At 38.6% G+C, this 21,287-nt stretch overlaps 1 protein-coding gene across 2 annotated transcripts in view; it reads left to right on the plus strand.

The window, feature by feature from the left end:
- The window catches only part of LOC132864025 (junction plakoglobin-like), a 40,890-nt gene that overhangs the window by 10,399 nt on the left and 9,204 nt on the right, over positions 1-21,287 (plus strand). Inside the window, exons 2-9 of one of the 2 annotated variants that reach the window (XM_060897221.1) lie at positions 15,261-15,295; positions 16,074-16,216; positions 16,310-16,545; positions 16,818-17,056; positions 17,764-17,965; positions 19,237-19,381; positions 19,463-19,566; positions 20,071-20,448. In XM_060897221.1, coding sequence (XP_060753204.1) covers positions 15,261-15,295; positions 16,074-16,216; positions 16,310-16,545; positions 16,818-17,056; positions 17,764-17,965; positions 19,237-19,381; positions 19,463-19,566; positions 20,071-20,448 — 1,482 coding nt within the window. Of the gene's footprint in view, positions 1-15,260; positions 15,296-16,069; positions 16,217-16,309; positions 16,546-16,817; positions 17,057-17,763; positions 17,966-19,236; positions 19,382-19,462; positions 19,567-20,070; positions 20,449-21,287 lie in introns of both variants that reach the window. The other variant, XM_060897222.1, reaches the window with a different exon arrangement.

Genomic DNA, 21,287 nt, shown 5'->3' on the forward strand with positions numbered 1-21,287 from the left:
TACTCTACTCTGTAATGATGTTAGTCTGTAATGACCGTTACTCTACTCTGTAATGACTGTTAGTCTGTAATGACCGTTACTCTACTCTGTAATGATGTTAGTCTGTAATGACCGTTACTCTACTCTGTAATGATGTTAGTCTGTAATGACGTTAGTCTGTAATGATGTTACTCTGTAATGACCGTTACTCTACTCTGTAATGACTGTTAGTCTGTAATGACGTTAGTCTGTAATGATGTTACTCTGTAATGACGTTAGTCTTTAATGATGTTACTCTGTAATGACCGTTACTCTACTCTGTAATGATGTTAGTCTGTAATGACGTTAGAGTGTAATGATGTTACTCTGAAATGAACATTATTCTGTAATGACTGTTATTCTGTAATGACCGTTGATCTATTATGACTGTTATTCTGTAATGACCATTACATTGTAATGATGTTACTCTGTAATGACCATTACTCTTTAATGACTGTTATTCCGTAATGACTGTTAATCTGTAATGACGTTACTTGGTACTCTCTAAACCCAGATTTTGAGTTAATGAAACTTTTTAAGTGGTCATTACTTATTCTTTGTCGCTTTTAAAAAAAAATCGTTGTCACTACTAATTCAAATTAATTGTTTGCACTATTCAGATGAAATATTGCGTGCAATGATTATGTTAAGCAGAGACAACTTAGTATGTTACGTTTCTGTAAGGGGGCGGGGCAGGGAAGGGGAGAGGCGGGGCCTGAAACAGGACGTGACAATGCGCTGTCTGGTCCTCTGTGCGCAAACCGTGGAATTTTGAAAGCACTTTGAAACGGTGAGTGTAAATAGTCTAATATATAGAAATCTTTCTGACAATAAATGATTACCCTAAAACCGATGTTAATAAGTTAACTAAGTGTAAATGATGATTGATGCTAGTTTTTTTTTCCTCATTTTCTGTCTGTTCACAGTAACATGAGCTATTTCTGTCAGGTCACATTTAATAACGTTAGCCAGTGTTATATGTTCCCAGTTACAACGTTTGTATTTCGCTGGCATAAGTTTATTTTTTTTGTTGGTTCATATAAGCGTGTATGCATGTACACGTGCTTGTCGCTAAGTAACACGTGTTTCTTAAAGTTTTGAAACTTTTATTATTTTTTTGTTTGTTTGTAGTAGCAACTTAAACTGTGTAAAAGATGTAGTCATTAGCAGTTGTTCATTAATGTTTTACAGTGAAAGTTATTTGCTAATCTAAACATTTTCTTATGCTCTGTTTTCACAGGTTCTTTTGAAGATGCAGTGGAGGTTTTGTGAATTTATATGTGACAAACGATAGCTTAGCTTCAGAAGCCATGCCTGTTTTTTGTTCTCAACATGCACAGTGTGAATCTTTGAACAGATTCTTGTTCCGGTTGTCCAGTCAGTGCAGTAAGTGTTCTTAACATCAGGGTTCCCACGCGTCCTGGAAAACCTGGAAATCCTGGAAAATTAATGACCAATGTTCCAGTCCTGGAAAACACATGGAAAATGAGAGAAAACATAAATTGTCCTGGAAAAAATCTTGTTGTCCTGGAAAATTATTATTTTTAAATGTTCTTGACCATTTTAAAGAACAGTTTACAACTGGTCGAAACAATTAACGTTAGTAACAGAAAGCGATCTGTTCAGGGACGCTGAGTTTTGACGGGTTTTTTGTTATGCTGTTTACTCTCGCTGTGTTGCGGTTTCAGGTGCTAGGAATGGTTTAAGTGCTCGAATGTTTTCAGCAAATGGTGACGGGTAAGCAGGTTATACTAACCTTGTTAATCTGAATATCATGTGCAAGGGGAATGCACAGCAAACTAAAGCATGCTTGACGGCATTGGCCTGAGAAAGGAAAGGGTATTAATATGTGCGGTCTTTATATTTTATAATTGTTGAAATTTCATTCACATGACAAATCGTCTTTAAAAGTATAGTTAAGTAATAGCCATAAAGTGTACATTGTTTTTAAGACTTCTGTAGAGAAGAACGTATTACTTTAGGCCGTGAATCTGTGAGCCTTGTCTTTTTTTGCTAAATTTGAAATGTCCTGGAAAAGTCCTGGAAAATGATCTCTGAAAAAGAGTGGGAACCCTGAACATTTACCAGTGTTCTGCACTTATAGTGTACTGTATGTTAAAACTGCATATTGGTGCTCTATTGATATTGAGTTAACAGTTATCAACTCAAAAGTTGTCACCAGCGTGTGTAGGAGTGTGTACATGTGCTCTTTTCCCTTTATTCTTATCCAGTTTAATGCTTTATTGAATTATGTATTTTTTTCTAAACACTGTATTGTTAACATTGTGAACTTGAGTATATTGCAGTGTTACCTGTTTTTTGTCAACAATAAAAAATGAAATGATGTTATTGTTTAATTTCTTATTAAATTAATATATAAAATCTCATTTAAGTAGTATAATTTAAATTATAAGACATTAATAGTTATTTTATAAAACATATGCTCAAAAACATTAGTAATGTGAACTAATGAATTTCAGTAAAGCCTACTAGTGTAAACTTGATTTGTCTATCGCATGACTTGAGATTCTATGTTCAAACAACTTAACTTGTTTAGTTTTATTCTGTGTAAAAACTAAAATGGATTCGTGCAACCGGTTTCCTCGAAAATTTTTAGTAATGCCAACTAATTCGGGTTAAGAGTGTAGTGACGTTACTCTGTAATGATGTTACTCTGTAATGATGCTACTCTGTAATGTTGTTATTCTGTAATGATGTTACTCTGTAATGATGTTACTCTGTAATGATGTTACTCTGTAATTTTGTTACTCTGTAATGTTGTTACTCTGTAATGATGTTACTCTGTAATGTTGTTACTCTGTAATGATGTTACTCTGTAATGATGTTACTCTGTAATTACAGTTACTCTAAAATGATTGTTAGCTTGCAACGAATGTTACTTCACTGAAAACCCTAATAAGTTCAATGAACTCAACCTATTGAGTAAACTCGTTCCCTCAATTGAATTGAGTAATGGATTTTCCAAAACTTATTTAAGTTCACTTAACTTGGTGCTCATGTAGACTATACATAAATTGTTAAGTTCATCTAACTTGGTGTTGGTGCACTTAAACTATTAAGTTCACTTACTTACATATTTATCAACTTAAAAATTAAACTGAAATTGCAAATGATTATAAATTTAATTGACTAATATCATTGTTCTTTTGACTGTTAAAGCTTTATTCAGTCCAAAAAAACACATTGAACATCATATTGAATGTATTTATTGTGCAAAATTGTTTAAACATTTAAATTTCAATAAATGAAACAGAACTGGTTACAGCCACACTGTACAAAAATGTACAGATAAATTATATAAATTACATTTCAGTTTAAAAAATTTCAAAAACATACTGTATCAGAAAACACCTAGGTCATAGCCACGGTCTACAACATTGTACAGGTGGTAACAAGATCCCACATTAACTGCTGCACAACATCACTGCTAGAAACAACTAAACATTTTTTATTAACAAAAAAGCTGGTTTGCCAAAGACTGTACTTTGGGCTTGAGGGCATTCTGTCCCATTGACATCAGTACACGCTGTATGAAATCAAATGTGTTTGCGAGTGATTTGGGGTAATTCAGGTCTAATGCATAAATGAGACCAAAGAGAAGACACATTGCTTGTGTGAGGTCCGGCATCTTGTCCATTACCACTTGACCTTCAAGTATTATGCCAATAGAGGAATTCAAATGCAAGGAGTTGGGGGGCTGAAGATCGGTGTGCTCGAATAAGATCCCAACTGGCACATCAAGGATCCAATTGCGATGATCAGACAACTAGTTTTCAATTCAATTCAATTCAAGTTTATTTGTATAGCGCTTTTTACAATGGACATTGTCACAAAGCAGCTTTACAGAACATAAACATAAAACAAAAGATAAACATAAGGAGAAGTATAAAGAATTAATATAATAAAAATTCAAGATATATACAGTTCACAGTGTGTATGTATGTATGTATGTGTGTATGTGTATTTGTCCCCAATGAGCAAGTCTGAGGGCTCAGGCAACAGTGGCAAGGAAAAACTCCCTTAGATTGGTAAAGGAAGAAACCTTGAGAGGAACCAGACTCAAGGGGAACCCATCCTCATATGGGTGACACTAGATGGTGTGGTTACAAATATACAAGTATCACAGAGTCCAACTGGAGCTGGTAGATCTGTAGATGTCTCAGGGTTCTCACAGAGTCAACCTTGTCTCAGTGGAGGTCCAAAAATTTCAACGCACGGAAGACGATCATAGCATGGGTGTCTCAGCATGGGTAGAAAAAGAGAAGAGCAGTGCATAGGGATTAACATATCTGCTGTTCATAAGAATGTGCAAGTCTAGTGTGATAGTGCACAATATTTATGGGATGTATTATGTGTACGCCTGACTAAAGAGATGAGTTCTACATAATCTACATTTAAACTGTGAAAGTGTGTCTGAGCCCCGAACACTATCAGGAAGACTATTCCAGAGTTTGGGAGCTAAATAAGAAAACGCTCTACCACCTTTAGTAGACTTAGATATTCTGGGAACTACCAGGAGTCCTGAGTTTTGTGATCTCAGAGAGCGTGAAGGATTGTAACGTGTTAGAAGACTAGTTAGATACATGGGAGCTAAACCATTAAGAGCCTTGTACGTAAGTAGCAGCAGTTTGTAATCAATTCTAAACTTAACAGGTAGCCAGTGTAGAGATGATAAAATTGGGGTTATATGGTCATACTTTCTTGTCCTAGTGAGAACTCTGGCAGCTGCATTTTGGACTAACTGTAGCCTATTTATTAAAGATGCAGGACAACCACCTAGTAATGCATTACAATAGTCCAGTCTAGAGGTCATGAAAGCATGAACTAGCTTCTCAGCATCAGATACAGACAGGATGTTTCTCAGCTTGGCAATATTTCTAAGGTGAAAGAAGGCAGTTTTTGTGGTTTGGGCGATATGATTTTCAAAAGACAAGTTACTGTCTAATATAACACCCAGGTCTTTCACTGTCGAGCTACTAGTAACAGTACATCCCTCTAATTGGAAATTAAGTTGTGAGAGTTTCTGTGTACTAGTTTTTGGGCCTATAAGTAGTGTTTCTGTCTTATCAGAGTTTAACAACAGAAAGTTACAGCTCATCCAGTCTTTTATCTCTCTAAGGCATTGAGTTCATTTCGACAATTTAGTTATTTCATCTGGTTTTGATGAGATGTATAACTGTGTGTCGTCAGCATAGCAATGGAAGCTAATCCCATGTAATCTAATAATGTTCCCTAATGGAAGCATGTATATCGAGAAGAGCAGAGGTCCTAGAACTGATCCTTGAGGGACCCCATGATTAACTGGTAATAAGCTGGAGGATTCACCATTTAATTCTACAAAATGGTATCGATCAGACAGGTAGGATCTAAACCAACTTAAAGCCTGTCCATGAATACCTGTGTAATTTTGTAAGCGATCTAGGAGAATGTTGTGATCTATAGTGTCGAATGCAGCACTAAGGTAAAGTAGAACTAATAGTGACATACAGTCTTTGTCCGAAGCTAAGAACAAGTCATTTGTAACTTTCACAAGTGCAGTTTCTGTGCTATGATGGGGCCTGAAACCTGACTGAAACTCTTTGAGGATATTGTTCTCCTGTAAGAAGGAGCTCAGTTGAACAGACACAACCTTTTCTAGTATTTTAGACATAAACGGAAGGTGTGAAATCGGTCTGTAATTTGAAAGTCCATTAGGATCTAAATTAGGTTTCTTAATGAGTGGCCTAATAACTGCCAACTTGAAGGATTTAGGGACGTGACCTAAAGATAACGAGGAGTTAATAATATTAAGAAGAGGCTCACCGGCTTTATGTAACACTTCTTTCAGTAGTTTAGTTGGAATGGGGTCTAGTGAACAAGTTGTTGATTTAGCTGTAGTAATAAGTTTAACTAACTCTTCCTGACCTGTACTTGTAAAGCAATGTAGTTGTGTGTTTAGAACCTTAGGTGAGACCGGGATGCTAGTTGCTCTTATGTGTTGAGCGTCACCTATTTTATTCCTGATACTTTCGATTTTATCAGTGAAGAATCTCATAAAATCGTCACTACTGAACTGTGATGGAATTGTGTGTTCAGATTTTTGGTTTTTTGTTAGTCTAGCCACTGTGCTAAATAAAAACCTGGGATTGTTCTGGTTATTTTCTATGAGTTTGCTCAGGTGCTCAGCCCTGGCTGCTTTTAGAGCCTGTCTATAGCTGGACATACTTTCCTTATATGCAATTCTAAAAACCTCTAATTTAGTTTTTCTCCACTTTCGCTCGAGGTTACGGGTCTCTCTCTTGAGGGTGTGAGTATGACTATTATACCACGGTGCAAGCGTTTTATCTCTAACCTTCTGTAATCTGATTGGGGCAACAGTGTCTAGTGTGCTAGTGAATATAGCGCCTATGTTGTTAGTAATTTCATCTAGATCGTCTGTGTTTAAGGGTGCAGCAAGAAGTCCAGACAGATCAGGCAGGTTATTTGTGAATCTGTCTTTAGTGGTCGGAATAATAGTTCTACCGAGACGATAATGTGGTGAAACGCAGTTAGCCTGTTCTACAGGTAGTGTGTACATTATGAGATAATGGTCTGTGATATCATCACTTTGAGGAATGATATCTATATCAGTGACATCTATTCTGTGTGATATTATTAAATCTAGCGTATGATTACGACGGTGAGTTGCTCTAGTGACGTTTTGTTTAAGCCCAAATGAGTTTAGTGAGTCCATGAATGTGAGTCCTAGCGCATCATTTGTGTCGTCAACATGAATGTTAAAATCTCCTACAATTAATGCTTTATCAAAGCTAACCAGTAGGTCAGAAAGAAAATCTGTGAATTCTCTAAGAAAATCGGTGTAGGGCCCTGGGGGTCTATACACGGTCACTAGCGCAAGAGACATCAGGGATTTTTTCGTGTGCGTGTGCGATAGTGTAACATTAAGGACAAGCACTTCAAAAGGCTTAAATCTATACTGTGTTCTCTGGGTAACAGTAAGGCAATCATTAAAGATAGTGGCAACACCACCTCCACGACCAGTCTGTCGAGGCTCGTGCTTATAGATATAACCTGATGGTGTAGACTCATTTAGACCGATGTAGTCATTTGGTTTAATCCAGGTTTCGGTGAGGCAGAATGCAGTAAGGCTATTGTCTGAGATTATTTCATTTACGATAAGTGCTTTGGGTGCAAGTGATCTAATGTTCAGAAGCCCAAATTTTAGGAACTGTTTTTGTTTGTTTCTTTGGCATTTTTCTGGTCTAATTACAGTAAGATTATTTCGAGATCGTCTTACATAATTACTTTTTAATCTCACTGCTCGGGGAACAGACACAGTTTCTATGGGGAGAGGTATGTGTGCATTTGTATCGATGTGTTGAGGTGAAGGATGGCTATTGAAATTTAAATTTAAGGCGTAGTTTACCAGTCAGAAGGTGTGCAGCGCCCTGGAGATGTGGTCCGAGAGGATCTCCGCTCCAACTCTGCTGGGGTGCAGGCCGTCAGCGCGGAACAGCCTAGGACGCTCCCAGAAAACATTCCAGTTATCAATAAAGTGTAGATTCTGAGCCGGACACCATGACTGAAGCCATTCATTAAAAGCAAAAAGTCTACTAAACCTTTCAATTCCTCGCTGGTACGTTGGAAGTGGTCCGGACACGATGATCATCGCCGTGGGCGCTGTGCTGCGAACCGTCTCCACCAGGGTCTTGAAGTCTCTCTTCAGGATCTCCGACTGCCTCAGGCTGGTGTCGTTCGAGCCGGCGTGAAGAACCACAGCTCCGGTGTTTCTGCCCACGACCCTAGGTACCTGTGCAGCGACATCAAGAACACGGGCACCAGGTAAGCAGTGAGTGCGAGCCTTACCTTTAGCCACAGTAGCACGGACGTGGCGGACGATGGAGTCTCCGATGATCACAGTGTCGCGGTCCGTCTCACGAAGGGGGGCGAAGCGGTTCCGGGTGGGGATCTCGAAGACTGGCGGTGGTGAAGGGGGAGAGGTCCTCGACCGGGGCCCGGCACGTGTCCTCCGCTGCTGCACCCAGGATCCGCGGTGCCCCGGCGCTGGAGTGAACTGCCCCTGGCCAGGCCACTTCCTGGGTGCGTTGGGCCTGGACAGAGAAACACACGGAGTAGAGGTGGAAGGAGTAGTAATTAAATGCCGGGAGTTTACCTGAGACCGGGGGGCTTCCAGCGCTGCTTTCCGCTCCCGCAGCTCGGCCTGCTTCACCTGTAGGTCACGGATCTGCTTCTCCACAGCCTCCAGCTCCAGTTCCACCGAGTGCAGCTCGAACGTGTCCTCACCTGCACTCAAAGGCAGATACGTAACCGACATGGTGTTATATAGTAAGAGCAACAGAGATAATTGATGTGAAAGGTGTACTAGCGGTACTCGGCTAACAGGCTAGTTATGCTAGCCGGCTAGAGGCGGACGTGGGAAAACAAATAAATAGGATGTAAAGATATCGAAATGTATATCACGCGATTATTCTAGGTTTTAAGAAGTATTGCAGATGTGTTCGTCCTGTGTAAAAAAAAAAAATAAAAAAATAAAAAAAATAAGGAGTTAGAGTGTAGTGTGTACTAGCGGAACCGGGCTAATAGGCTAGCGGTGCTAACCAGCTAGCAGCGGGCACTGGGAAAACAAATTAATAAAGGTGTCAAAGGGTAAGGAGTTAGAGTTTAGCTCAAGATAAATCGCAATTGAGTAAAGATACTCAGCCAAGCAAACAAATGAAAGCGAGAGCTCCAAATCCGCTGCTGCTGAAAACGCCGCTGCTGCTGAAAACGCCGCTGCTGCTGAAAACGCCGCTGCTGCTGAAAACGCCGCTGCTGCTGAAAACGCCGCTGCTGCTGAAAACGCCGCTGCTCAACTAGTGAAGACACAATAATAAATCTATGTTGTGATCATGCATTTATTGTAGAACATCAATGCATATTTAGCAGAATTCACACTAAATATATGCACATCACTAAACACATCACTTATATTGACATTATTAGCCATATACTACCACATTATCCACACACAAGTAAGCACAAAGCAAATTGTTTACATATATAAATGTACTTACATTTCCACATGTTCTTGTTTCACCTGCAATATAAAAACAATTGAAAATATAAAAAAAAGTTGACAGTCATTGACAAAACATCATAAAGAAAATTATATTTCATTATAATTAATAATATTCAAAATTAATGTTATTAATAAAACCAGCCTAAACCAGCAAATACGGATAGGTTAGCTAGACAATTAACTATTGATGATAAATGTGAAGATGGACTGCTGAAGAACACTTTTTTCTTCCTAAAAACACATGATTAACTAATGTAAAAAGAATTTACGTCTTACAAGTCAAATTCAGTTTCTCAATATGATTTGTAAAATAATGTTCACAAAATTGATAGCGATGTTAGCAAAGTCTGAACGGGAAACACAACGTGTCTGAAAGATTTGTAATGATGACTGGGCGGTTCTTTGTTATATAAATGTAAAATTGGGCTTTAAATAAACATATTTGACAATTAAAATAATATTTTCAAGTTCATTTCTGCATAATAACTTTACTTACCGAGTTTAAAATGGCGAACGACGAGAAGATTAATTCCAGAACTTTCTGGCATCAGCAACAGGCATTAAGGACCGCCTATAGGATTATGAATCAGGATTTTGAGTTCATAAAAGTCTAAATTTTAAGTTGAAGTATTTTGCGGCTACGTAAGTTAATCTAACTTATATTTTTGAGTTATGGTTAGAAAATACAAAATTTCAAGTAGTGTTAACTCAAGATTACATGATTATTTATGTAATGACAGAATTAGGGTTTACAGTGTTGGTAAGGACTGTTACTCTGTAATGATGTTACTATGTAATATGACCGTTAGTCTGTAATGACGTTAAACTGTAATGACATTAATCTGTAATAACATTATTCTGTAATGACATTAATCTGTAATAACATTATTCTGTAATAAAATTATTCTGTAATGACATTATTCTGTAATGACATTAATCTGTAATAACGGTATTCTGTAATAACATTATTCTGAAATGATCATTATTCTCTTTTTTCTTTTGTGATCAACTTTTTATTATTCAGTTTTTAGAGAAGATGTACAGTTCACCACATATTCAGTAATAATTTGGTATTCATATATAAAATTGCTAAAGCCTTGAAATAAAAGATTAGATTATATGTTAGGCCTAAAGGAATATTGGCAATTTCAAAAGTGAAGCTAGGACAAATGTCCATAGTTGAGCTTTGTGCTTTGTTGATGACACCAAATGATGTGGTATGTGGTAGCCTAGTTGTTAAGGTGTTGGGCCACCAATCAGAAGGTTGTGAGCTTAATCCCAGGTCCACCAAACTGCCACTGTTGGGCCCGTGAGCAAGGCCCTTAACCCTCAATTGCTCAGCTGTTTAAATATGAGATAATGTAAGTCGCTCTGGATAAGGGAGTCTGACAAATGCTTTTTTGCACCAGTTAAACCTACAAATACAACTTTCTTAGAAACCAAATTAGTGCAAATACCGATTGTTGAGTTGTCATTAAATAAAAATAAGGTAAGTGATTTAGGGACTGGAAACTCCAACATATCCCCAAGAAATACTGCGACTTGAGAACAAAGCTTTGACACATCTGGGCAATCCCAGAAAATACACGGGTATTTGCCAACTGTATTCAAATGAATTAGCTGAAGCGCAGGATGAGAAAAACACATTATTCCTTACATGGTACTAGTACAGTTCCTTGTCCCTCTCTTTAAGGTCATGATTCCATTATTCAATCACTCCCAAAGCTTTATCTTTATCATTGAGTTTAATTGTGCATATACTCTAGATACCAGTCCAGTGTATGACTTTCCTGTAATAATTCATATATTCAGTGGGTGAACAGGTAGGGAATTCCAGGGAACTCGATGAGCTTTGATTGCTGATCTCTGTCGCAAGTACAAAAACCAGGAAAACTCAGGAAGAGAGTACCTTACTTTGAGGTCCAGAAATGAGTATAAACCATTTTCTCCATACAAATCCTGCAGAATGTAAACTTCCCTAGAGGCCCAGCTTGTGTTTATGGGCCAGAGTTCTGCAAAATATTGTAATAAGACCAAATGGGGGAACGATCACAAAGTTTAGTAGTACAACCAATATGTTGCTGAACACCTGACCAGACCTCCAGGGAGTTACCTATAATTGGTCCATATATCCTATGTGCCATTTTATGTTTAAATCCAGCAAATAACAGATCTTCAATTCTATGAGGTTTTACAATTTTATATCTGGCGCCAAGGTAGTACAGAGTTTTAATCAAACCAGGCCTTGAGTAATTTCACCTTAAAGGACCAATAATACAACTTAAAATCAGGGAGCGCCAGACCACCAGACAGTTCCATCCGCTGAAATGTACTTAGAAAGATACCGTTTTTTTTACCATCCCATCTAAAATTAGAGGTTTGAGATTACAACTCCTCAAAATAATTTGCAGATTGGGTAAACGATTCATAGAAAAGAGAATATTCAGCCTTCCAAACCCTTTAACTATTGAAATTCTACCTTGCTGTGACATTTTGAGATAAGAGCATCTATGCATATCTGCAAAGATTTCAAGTTTAAGATTGTCATAATTTCTATGTGATATATTAGAACATTTTGTTATTTTCAAACCTAGATATGCAAATGTTGTGTCATGCCATTGGATATGATGGATAGGTGCTAATGTAAGACCTTTTGCCGAGACATTCAAAGGAAGAAGAAGGACTTTTATCTCAGTTTATTTTATAGCCAGAGAATTGACTAAATTTGGGTGAATAGTTTAATTATTTGAGGCAAGGAAACATGAATATTGGTAAAATACAGTAATATGTCATCCGCATAAAGAAAAATGTTATGCTGTGTTCCTTTACTACTATGTGTGATATAAACGAATATAGTGTTACCTGTTAACACAACTGCATAAGGATTAGTGTAGAATGTTCTAACCATAGATATATTTTCCCAAAGCCAAATTCGGACTACACAAAGACACTCCAACTTACCAGATCAAAGGCCTTTTGCGAAACCCGGGAGATTTGCCTCTTTTAATTGGACAGTGCATCTTTTAGTTCTGTAATAGTGGGAGTTGTATCAACAAACGCTGTGTCTTCACTGGACAAGGAGGATAGATTAAGGTTCAAAAGATATGATTTGAGAACATTCTGGTCAAAGAACAATTCTGCTTTATAGAGATTGCAATAAAAAAGTCTAAAGATATAATTAATTTCCTCTGCATCATAAGTAACAGATCCTGATTGAGTTTCAATTGCATTAATGATGAAAAATGATTCACTTTGCTTTATTTTAGAATCTAGAATCCTGCTTGAGCTTTCACTTTGGCTATACAGTATATAATATATTAAGTCACTCTAGTACGGTGGATTGAAAATTCCACTTTAGCTTTTTATAGGTTGTTTAATTTAAATCTCAAGGAGGAGAGAGACGCCTGTTGTTGATCAGAGCGTCTCAGAGAGTTGTTCAAAAGAACTGCCGCTTTTCATCTGATTCCAATACCTGAATTTCATTTTCATTTACTGTGTAATTCTGGAATTTTTGGATGCCTTCATATGAGAAGCAAATTAAATACATTCCCCCATAATATGTATTTGTTGTTCCCCAAAGTATCTGGGGTGATGATGCTGATTCTAGATTAATTTATTAGAATGTTTTGAGATTGGCTTTCAATTGCTTCAGGAACTCTGAGTTCTGAAGTAACGTTGTATTGAAGCACCATCTATGTGTGCGTTTGCCAGAATTCTGTGCAAGATCAAAAGTATACATCACAGGAGCATGAACTGAAATAATAATAGGAAGAATGTCTGCAGATGTGACTAAGTAATTTAATCAAGGCAAAACAAAGATGTAGTCAATTCTGGAATATGTCTTATGTCTACAAGAGAAAAAGGTGTCATTTTTCTCTAAGGGATGTCTTAGATGCCAAGCATCAACAATGTTCAATTCAGTAACAAAAGTATTAATTATTATTATTATTTTCTATCCAACACCCTTAGATTTATTTGAAGGAGAAGAATAAACCACACATTTGTAGAATCTGTTCTGGAATCTATAAATAATCATCCATTTTTAAATGTGTTTCTTAAATCAACGCAATTGAGCTCTTTTTACATGTAAGGAAATCTAAGCACTTTGTTAATTTAACTACTACATTAAGGGCTGTATTCATAAAAGGGTTTTAAGCATCAGGTGTTCAGGACATAACTTCACAAAATTTAAACATGAACACAAAAGTAGTAAAATAATGTATAATGCACATAACTAACACAAATACTACAAGGCTTTGGCGGTGGAACAATTAACAAAAAGAAAATAGAACATTACAATCTGTCCGCAAGAGAAAGGACCTAAAATACTCTCTCTTTGGGTGAAAAGAGTAAACAAAACTCAGTTGTCCTGCCTGTGGCTGTCCAAAGCAGTCTGTCCCAAGTCCAGGTTCAAACAAATATCAGAAATACTAATATACAACCCACCAAACCTGTATAGACAGGGCCTATTTGCTTACCAGTTTCCATTGTACCGAGTAACTAGACTCTGAGGTAACGACGGATGGGTTTTCCTGCATTAGAGGTATTCGGCACGACAGGTGTTGAGAGCGGAGGATGATCCACTGCCAGCAAAAACTTTTCAGCATCCTCAGTGCTGCTGAAGTAACGTAGCGTTCCGTTGATCTTCACTTTCAGAGTTGCTGGATATATCAGGAACGGACAGAGCCGTAATGGAGAGCCGTATTCAGAGCCGTTTCATTGCTAAAGTTGTTTTTTTCCAACTGGGGTGCTCTGGTGCCCTATCCTGATACCTAAGGAGCCGAAAGATGAGTGTTCAAGGGCAGTTTGTCTTCTCCCGACTGCCATAAATGCACTGAGCCTGCTGGATTTCTATGTTTCCACCGTCTCGGAAGGGAAGGGCTCCACCTCGATAAATGCTCTTAGAGAAACTGAACAGCATTTTTGACCTCAGCTGACTCAGGTAGACTCACTAGTCGGATATTACATCTCCGCGAACGGTCCTCCATTTTGACCAATTTGTTTCGGAGGTTCATTATCTTTTGCTGGTGTGTATTAAACTCCTGTGTAACTACACACACGTTAGCATTCATGAATCCATCTGCCCTTGTAATAATTTACTTAGTTCAGCTTGGTGGGTAATGTCTTGTTGTAGTTCGTTAACTGCAGAGTTTGATGATTCCATCATGCTATTTAAAGCTTGGATTTCTCCAGAGAGTAGTTCCTCCATCTAATAGAGCTCCTCCATCACTTTGCTTACTGCCAATTTGACCTTTATTGTTTCTTTATTTGATCCAGGCATTTTCAGGGATGTTCTGGATTCATTTCTGACTGTAATGATACTATACCCAAAATTCAGACTTTTGAGACAGAACTCCGGTCTAGGCATGCATTGCTCGTGCCCAGTCAGCGGAAGTCCTCATAACTGTTAAACTTTAGTGAGTGTTACTCATTAATGACCATTAGTCTGTAAAGATGTCACTCTGTAACGTAATGAATGTTACTCTAAAATGACCATTATTCTGTAATTACTATTAGTTTGTAATGACTGATACTTTGTAAAGAGCGTTACTCTGTAATGACTCTTAGTGTAATGACTGTTACTCTGTAATGACTCTTAGTGTAATGACTGTTACTCTGTAATGACTCTTAGTGTAATGACTGTTACTCTGTAATGACTCTTAGTGTAATGACTGTTACTCTGTAATGACTCTTAGTGTAATGACTGTTACTCTGTAATGATTGTTAATTTATAAAGACCGTTATTCTGTAATGATGTTAGTAATGAAGTAATGACCTTACTTTGTAAAGACCATTAGTCTGTAGTGAAGGTTAGTGTGTAGTGATGATATTCTGTAAAGACCATTAGTCTGTAGTGAAGGTTAGTGTGTAGTGATGATATTCTGTAAAGACCATTAGTCTGTAGTGAAGGTTAGTGTGTAGTGATGATATTCTGTAAAGACCATTAGTCTGTAGTGAAGGTTAGTGTGTAGTGATGATATTCTGTAAAGACCATTAGTCTGTAATGACGTTACTCTGTAAGTTACTCCTTTGTCCTTGGGTCAATATTTATATACTCTAAATAATTATTAACATTATGTTTTTACTCACAATTTGCTTTAAAATGTGCATTAAACGTCTGCCATTCAAGTGGAGATAAATGCATGTTTATTGTGTGTTTCAGATTGGACAGGAGGAAGAGGAACATGTCCATGCCAAGTATGTTTATATAAAACTCTTATTTCAGAGAGAGGCACAGACACATAGACCATAGGACATAGACATAGACATAGACCATCCTTTATTTACAGTAATGGATATCAGATTAGATTAATGCATTACTAGATTTATTCATAATTAGCTTTGTCTGTGTGTGTGTCTGTGTGTGTGTGTGTGTGTGTCTGTGTGTATCTTTCTGTGTGTCTGTGTGTGTCTCTGTGTGTGTGTCTCTGTGTGTGTGTCTGTGTGTGTATCTGTGTGTGTGTCTGTGTGTGTATCTGTGTGTGTGTCTGTGTGTGTGTGTGTTTGTGTGTATCTGTGTGTGTGTCTGTGTGTGTGTGTGTTTGTGTGTATCTGTGTGTGTGTCTGTGTGTGTGTCTGTATGTGTATCTGTGTGTGTCTGTGTGTGTGTCTGTGTGTGTGTGTCTGTGTGTGTGTATGTGTGTATCTGTGTGTGTGGGTCTGTGTGTGTCTGTGTGTGTGTGTCTGTGTGTGTATCTGTGTGTATCTGTGTGTGTCTGTGTGTGTATCTGTGTGTCTGTGTGTGTATCTGTGTGTGTCTGTGTGTCTGTGTGTGTGTCTGTGTGTGTGTGTGTCTGTGTTTGTATCTGTGTGTGTCTGTGTGTGTGTCTGTGTGTGTATCTGTGTGTGTCTGTGTGTGTCTGTGTGTGTGTGTATCTGTGTGTGTGTCTGTGTGTCTGTGTTTGTATCTGTGTGTGTGTCTGTGTGTGTCTGTGTGTGTGTGTCTTCGTGTGTGTGTGTGTGTTTGTGTAGTAAGTGATGCAGAGGTGAAAGTAGCTGAATGGCAGAAGACTTATTACACAGTCGATTCTGGCATTCAATCAGGAGCCACAACTGTAAATGAAGAAGACCAATCAGAGATCAGTGCCAAAACATTTACTGTGGAGGACTGTGGTGCAGGTATGCTAATACAGATTAGCTCTTTATGCTAGCAATTAGCAGTCTTTGTTAGCATGTTTGGCTCAAAAACTCACCTTCTGTTAATTTCCTTAGATTCTGATGCCCAGTTGACCCGAACTCAGCGTGTCCGGGCCGCCATGTTTCCTGAGACATTAGCAGACCATGAGACATTAGTGCATAGTGACTCTCAGTCCAACGTACATCGTTTGACTGAACCCTCACACCTCTTGAACAATGCCATTGTTCACCTGATCAATTACCAGGATGATGCTGAGCTCGCCAAGCGAGCCCTGCCAGAGCTCATCAAACTGCTGACTGACGATGATCAGGTATTATCATAAGATAGATGCAAATCTACTTCATGTTAATCAGAACCAGAAAAATTCATGAAATATGTTTGAATGAAAATCACATTTTAAAGCTGCATTTGTGGTTAGCAGGTTTTTTTTTTAGATTTTTAACTTGATATAAAACTGTTACTAGTACAAGTATATAATATACAAGTACAAGACTTATAATAGTAGGGGTGATTCTCATATTAGCAAATGTGGATAAACAGAATTTGACAGTTGCCAAACAGTGCTAATGGTTCTGTACTCAGGTGGTGGTGAGGAAGGCAGCTCTAATTGTGAGCCGTCTGGTTCGTAATGATGCTTCTCGACATGTGATGATGCAGTCAGCAGTGATGATATCAGCAGTTTTGCGGGTAATGCAGAGCTCAAGCGACATGGAAACAATTCGCTGCATGGCCAGCATCCTCCACTGCCTGTCACACCACCACCAGGGGCTGAACGCTATCTTCACTGCTGGGGGTGTCCCTGCTCTCATCCACATGCTCAGGTAAAACCCTCATGTTCTTCTCATTGCACAGAGACACACAAAGGCACTGAATCTAGTACCGTTAAAGTACATTTCTGTTTTTTTGCAGACACTCCCTTAAAAATACCAGCATGCACTTTATGGTCAGAATATTTACCTGTGAAATCATACTTCTCAGGATGTGAACCGAGGCCCAGGGATTATCTTCATCATTATGCAAACAAGTTTGGTGCAAATTATGTTTTGTAGCTGCTCAGTATTATCACTGACTGAAAGAGTTTTCAGTGTCACCTCAGTGTTTAAATCCTGAAATGAGATGTGGACATTTTAGATAACCACACTGGAAGGAAGTCAGTGAGAAACCGTACAGCTCTGTATACCGCCTTTAAAGGAATATACATGAAACATCCAACTTTGGTTTTTCATAGTAGGAATTTGATTAAAATGCTTATGTGAGCTGAGAATTGAAAGATCTTTTTAAAGGCCCCAGCAAGCCATTTTGTTTACTGTTGAGTTTTGTTGTAACCAATCAGAAATGAACAGAATATTAGTCCTGCCACCAAATACCTTTTATTTTACACCTTTGGTTAAGCAGGAAACAGAAACAGTCCCACTGGAACCTTTGGTACTGGACCAGGTCATAACTGTTCCTAGGTTCTCCTGGTACTCTTGTTGAGTAGATGTCGCTCTACCCTCTTACTGTATTTCATTCCTTCTCTCTGTGTCAGTTCTCCAGTGGAGGCCGTATTATTTTACTCCATCACCACACTACATAACCTGCTGCTCCACCAAGATGGCTCCAAGATGGCGGTGCGAATGTGTGACGGTCTGCAGAAGATTGTTCCACTGCTCAAACACACAAACCCAAAGTTCCTCGCCATTACCACTGACTGCCTGCAGATCCTATCCTATGCCAACCAGGAGAGTAAGGTGTGTGTGTGTGTGTTTATTTCATTTCTTTGTTGACTTTATAAAGAAACAGCATACAACCATCTCACTCCAATAAATGGATTCTACTGGCTTGTATTTTCTGATTGTGCACTCTGTCTAATATCTATGTTCATTGCTATCTGTTGGATTGTACCACTTCTTGTACCATTGTGCCTGTCTTCTGTTGTATGGTCCTGGTTTGTACCAGCCATTGTGTTATTCATTCTGTTGGATCCAGCTGTCTGTTCTTCATTACATCCATTAGATCATCTTGTTATTCACCCAGTGACCTCCATGAGCTCTTGTCTGGTGCACCTTCAGTCCACTGTGGCTTCCCTCATCTGCCTCTGTCTTGTAAATGTGTTGAGTGTTGTGCTGAGATATTGTTGTGTCTGATGTCTGACGGTATTCCTAAATTATTCCTGATTCATTTCTTATACGACACTTTTAACAAAATAAAAAAAGGTTTAATATTTTAAAACAGTGATGAAAGGAAAACTCTCTGATATGATATGAGGATAAAACCTTAAGAGGAACCTGACTGAAATGGGAACATCATCCCTATCAGGGTAACGCCTGAAAGTGTGATTATAAATCATAATAAACACTGAGAGTGGGATTATAAATCATTATAAACACTGAGAGTGGGATTATAAATCATTATAAACACTGAGAGTGGGATTATAAATCATTATAAACACTGTGAATGGGATTATAAATCATTATAAACACTGAGAATGGGATTATAAATCATTATAAACACTGAGAGTGGGATTATAAATCATTATAAACACTGAGAGTGGGATTATAAATCATTATAAACACTGAGAGTGGGATTATAAATCATTATAAACACTGAGAGTGGGATTATAAATCATTATAAACACTGAGAGTGGGATTATAAATCATTATAAACACTGAGAATGGGATTATAAATCATTATAAACACTGAGAATGGGATTATAAATCATTATAAACACTGAGAGTGGGATTATAAATCATTATAAACACTGAGAGTGGGATTATAAATCATTATAAACACTGAGAGTGGGATTATAAATCATTATAAACACTGAGAATTGGATTATAAATCATTATAAACACTAAGAATGGGATTATAAATCATTATAAACACTGAGAGTGGGAATGTTCCTTTTCCACATTTATCAAACAGTGCCACTCTCTCTCTCTCTCTCTCTCTCTCTCTCTCTCTCTCTCTCTCTCTCTCTCTCTCTTTTTGTTTCTGTGTGTGTGTGTGTATGTGTGTGTAGTTGATCATCTTAGCAAGTGGAGGTCCTGAGTGTTTAGTGTCCATTATGAGGAACTATAACTATGAGAAGCTGCTGTGGACAACCAGCAGAGTGCTGAAGGTGCTGTCAGTGTGTCCTAGTAACAAACCCGCCATTGTCAATGCAGGTTTGTTAGTTTTCTTACTTTCTTTTTTCCAGCCTGTAGAGGAAGATTTTGCTATATACTGTACTTGGTCTGTTTTTGCAGGAGGCATGCAGGCTCTAGCTCTGCACCTGACCGGTTCCAGTTCTCGTCTTGTTCAGAATTGTCTGTGGACCCTAAGGAACCTTAGTGATGCTGCCACCAAACAGGTGGGTCACTGTTATTATATCACACTCACTAGGGACAACTGATAATTCTGAGTCTTGTTATGAATAAAAACACATGTGTGTGTGTGCGTTTTTGTCTGTGTGTGTGTTTGTGTGTGTGCACGTGTGTGTTTGTTTGTGAGTGTGTGTGTGTTTGTCTGTGCGTGTATGTGCATGTGTGTGTTTGTGTGTACGTGTGTGTGTGTGTTTATATGTGTGCGGGGATGTGGTAGCCTAGTGGTTAAGGTTTTGGATTACTGATCGGAAGGTCATTAGTTCAAATCCCAGGTCCACCAGGCTACCACTACTGGGCCCCTGAGCAAGGCCCTTAACCCTCAGTTGCTCATTTGTGTTGTAAATGTTTATATGTGTGTGTTTGTGTGTACGTGTGTGTGTGTTTATATGTGTGTGTGTGTGTGTGTATGTGTGTGTGTGGATAATCAGTTTACAACAATTGCACAGTTGGTTTCACTGAGACTGATGATCTGCAGTGGTGTTTCCCTTCAGGAAGGACTGGACTCTCTACTCCACATCCTTGTGTCTCAGCTTGGCTCAGATGACGTCAACGTTCTGACATGTGCTACAGGAATCCTCTCTAACCTGACGTGTAATAATGCACGTAATAAATCACTTGTGGTGCAGCATGGTGGTGTGGAGGCACTTATCAGTGCTCTTCTGCGAACTGCTGTGAATCAGGACGAGGCAGAGCTGGCCTTATGTGCTGCGGTGAATCAGGACGTGGCCGAGCCGGCTGTGTGCGCCCTACGCCACCTCAGCGGCCGTCACCCACTCTCCCAGACAGCACAGAATGAAGTGAGAGTGCACTACGGCATCCCAATCATCATTAAGCTACTGGGACAACCACACTACTGGCCCGTCGTCAAGGTAAATGAGATATAGTGCCAAAGGTAATTTGCTGGTAAACACCACTGTGATGATTTTGCTTCTTTTACACTCTGTGTGATCAGTGCATTTGTTTTTGTAGATTTTTGTGCTTAGGTGTTTTTGGTCCTGTCACAATCACCTGGGTGATGTCCGTTCTCTCACACCTGCAAACATTCATACACCACTTAATGATGTCACCACCTTGGTGGCCTTCACACTGCGGTCCAGAAAGTAAACAACAACATAGAATAAATAAAAACAAAAGTTTTGTGAAGAGTCCCATAAATCGTCCTGCAATAGTAAGGCACCATGTCTCAGAATGTAATACTGAAGTAAGTAATGAAGCTGTGTGATGCTGCAACATTAAAATAATCAACAACTGAGTGGTCTGATGACATAGAGCTACTGTTACCTGCCCAAAGACATTCCTGTAACACAACGTCCACATGTCTTTTTATTCGCTCTTTAAGTTAAATAAACCAAATAAAAACAAATTGTCATGTTACAGAGAAACAGCAATCATTAGTTCAAGATCCAAGCTGCACTTCTGTCTCTCTAACACAGACACAGACATACACACCCACAGACACACACATACAGACACACACATGCACAAACACACACAGACACACACATGCACAAACACTCACACACACTCACACAAACACACACACCCATCACATACACACACATGCACGCACACACCCATCACATACACACACCTCCATTACACACACATGCACACACCCATCACATACACACAGCTATCATGCACACACAAACACACACACAAACACACATACATGAATGCACAAACACACATGCACATACAAACACCC

Source organism: Tachysurus vachellii, chromosome 21 (assembly GCF_030014155.1).
Source record: "Tachysurus vachellii isolate PV-2020 chromosome 21, HZAU_Pvac_v1, whole genome shotgun sequence".
Lineage (NCBI taxonomy): Eukaryota > Metazoa > Chordata > Actinopteri > Siluriformes > Bagridae > Tachysurus > Tachysurus vachellii.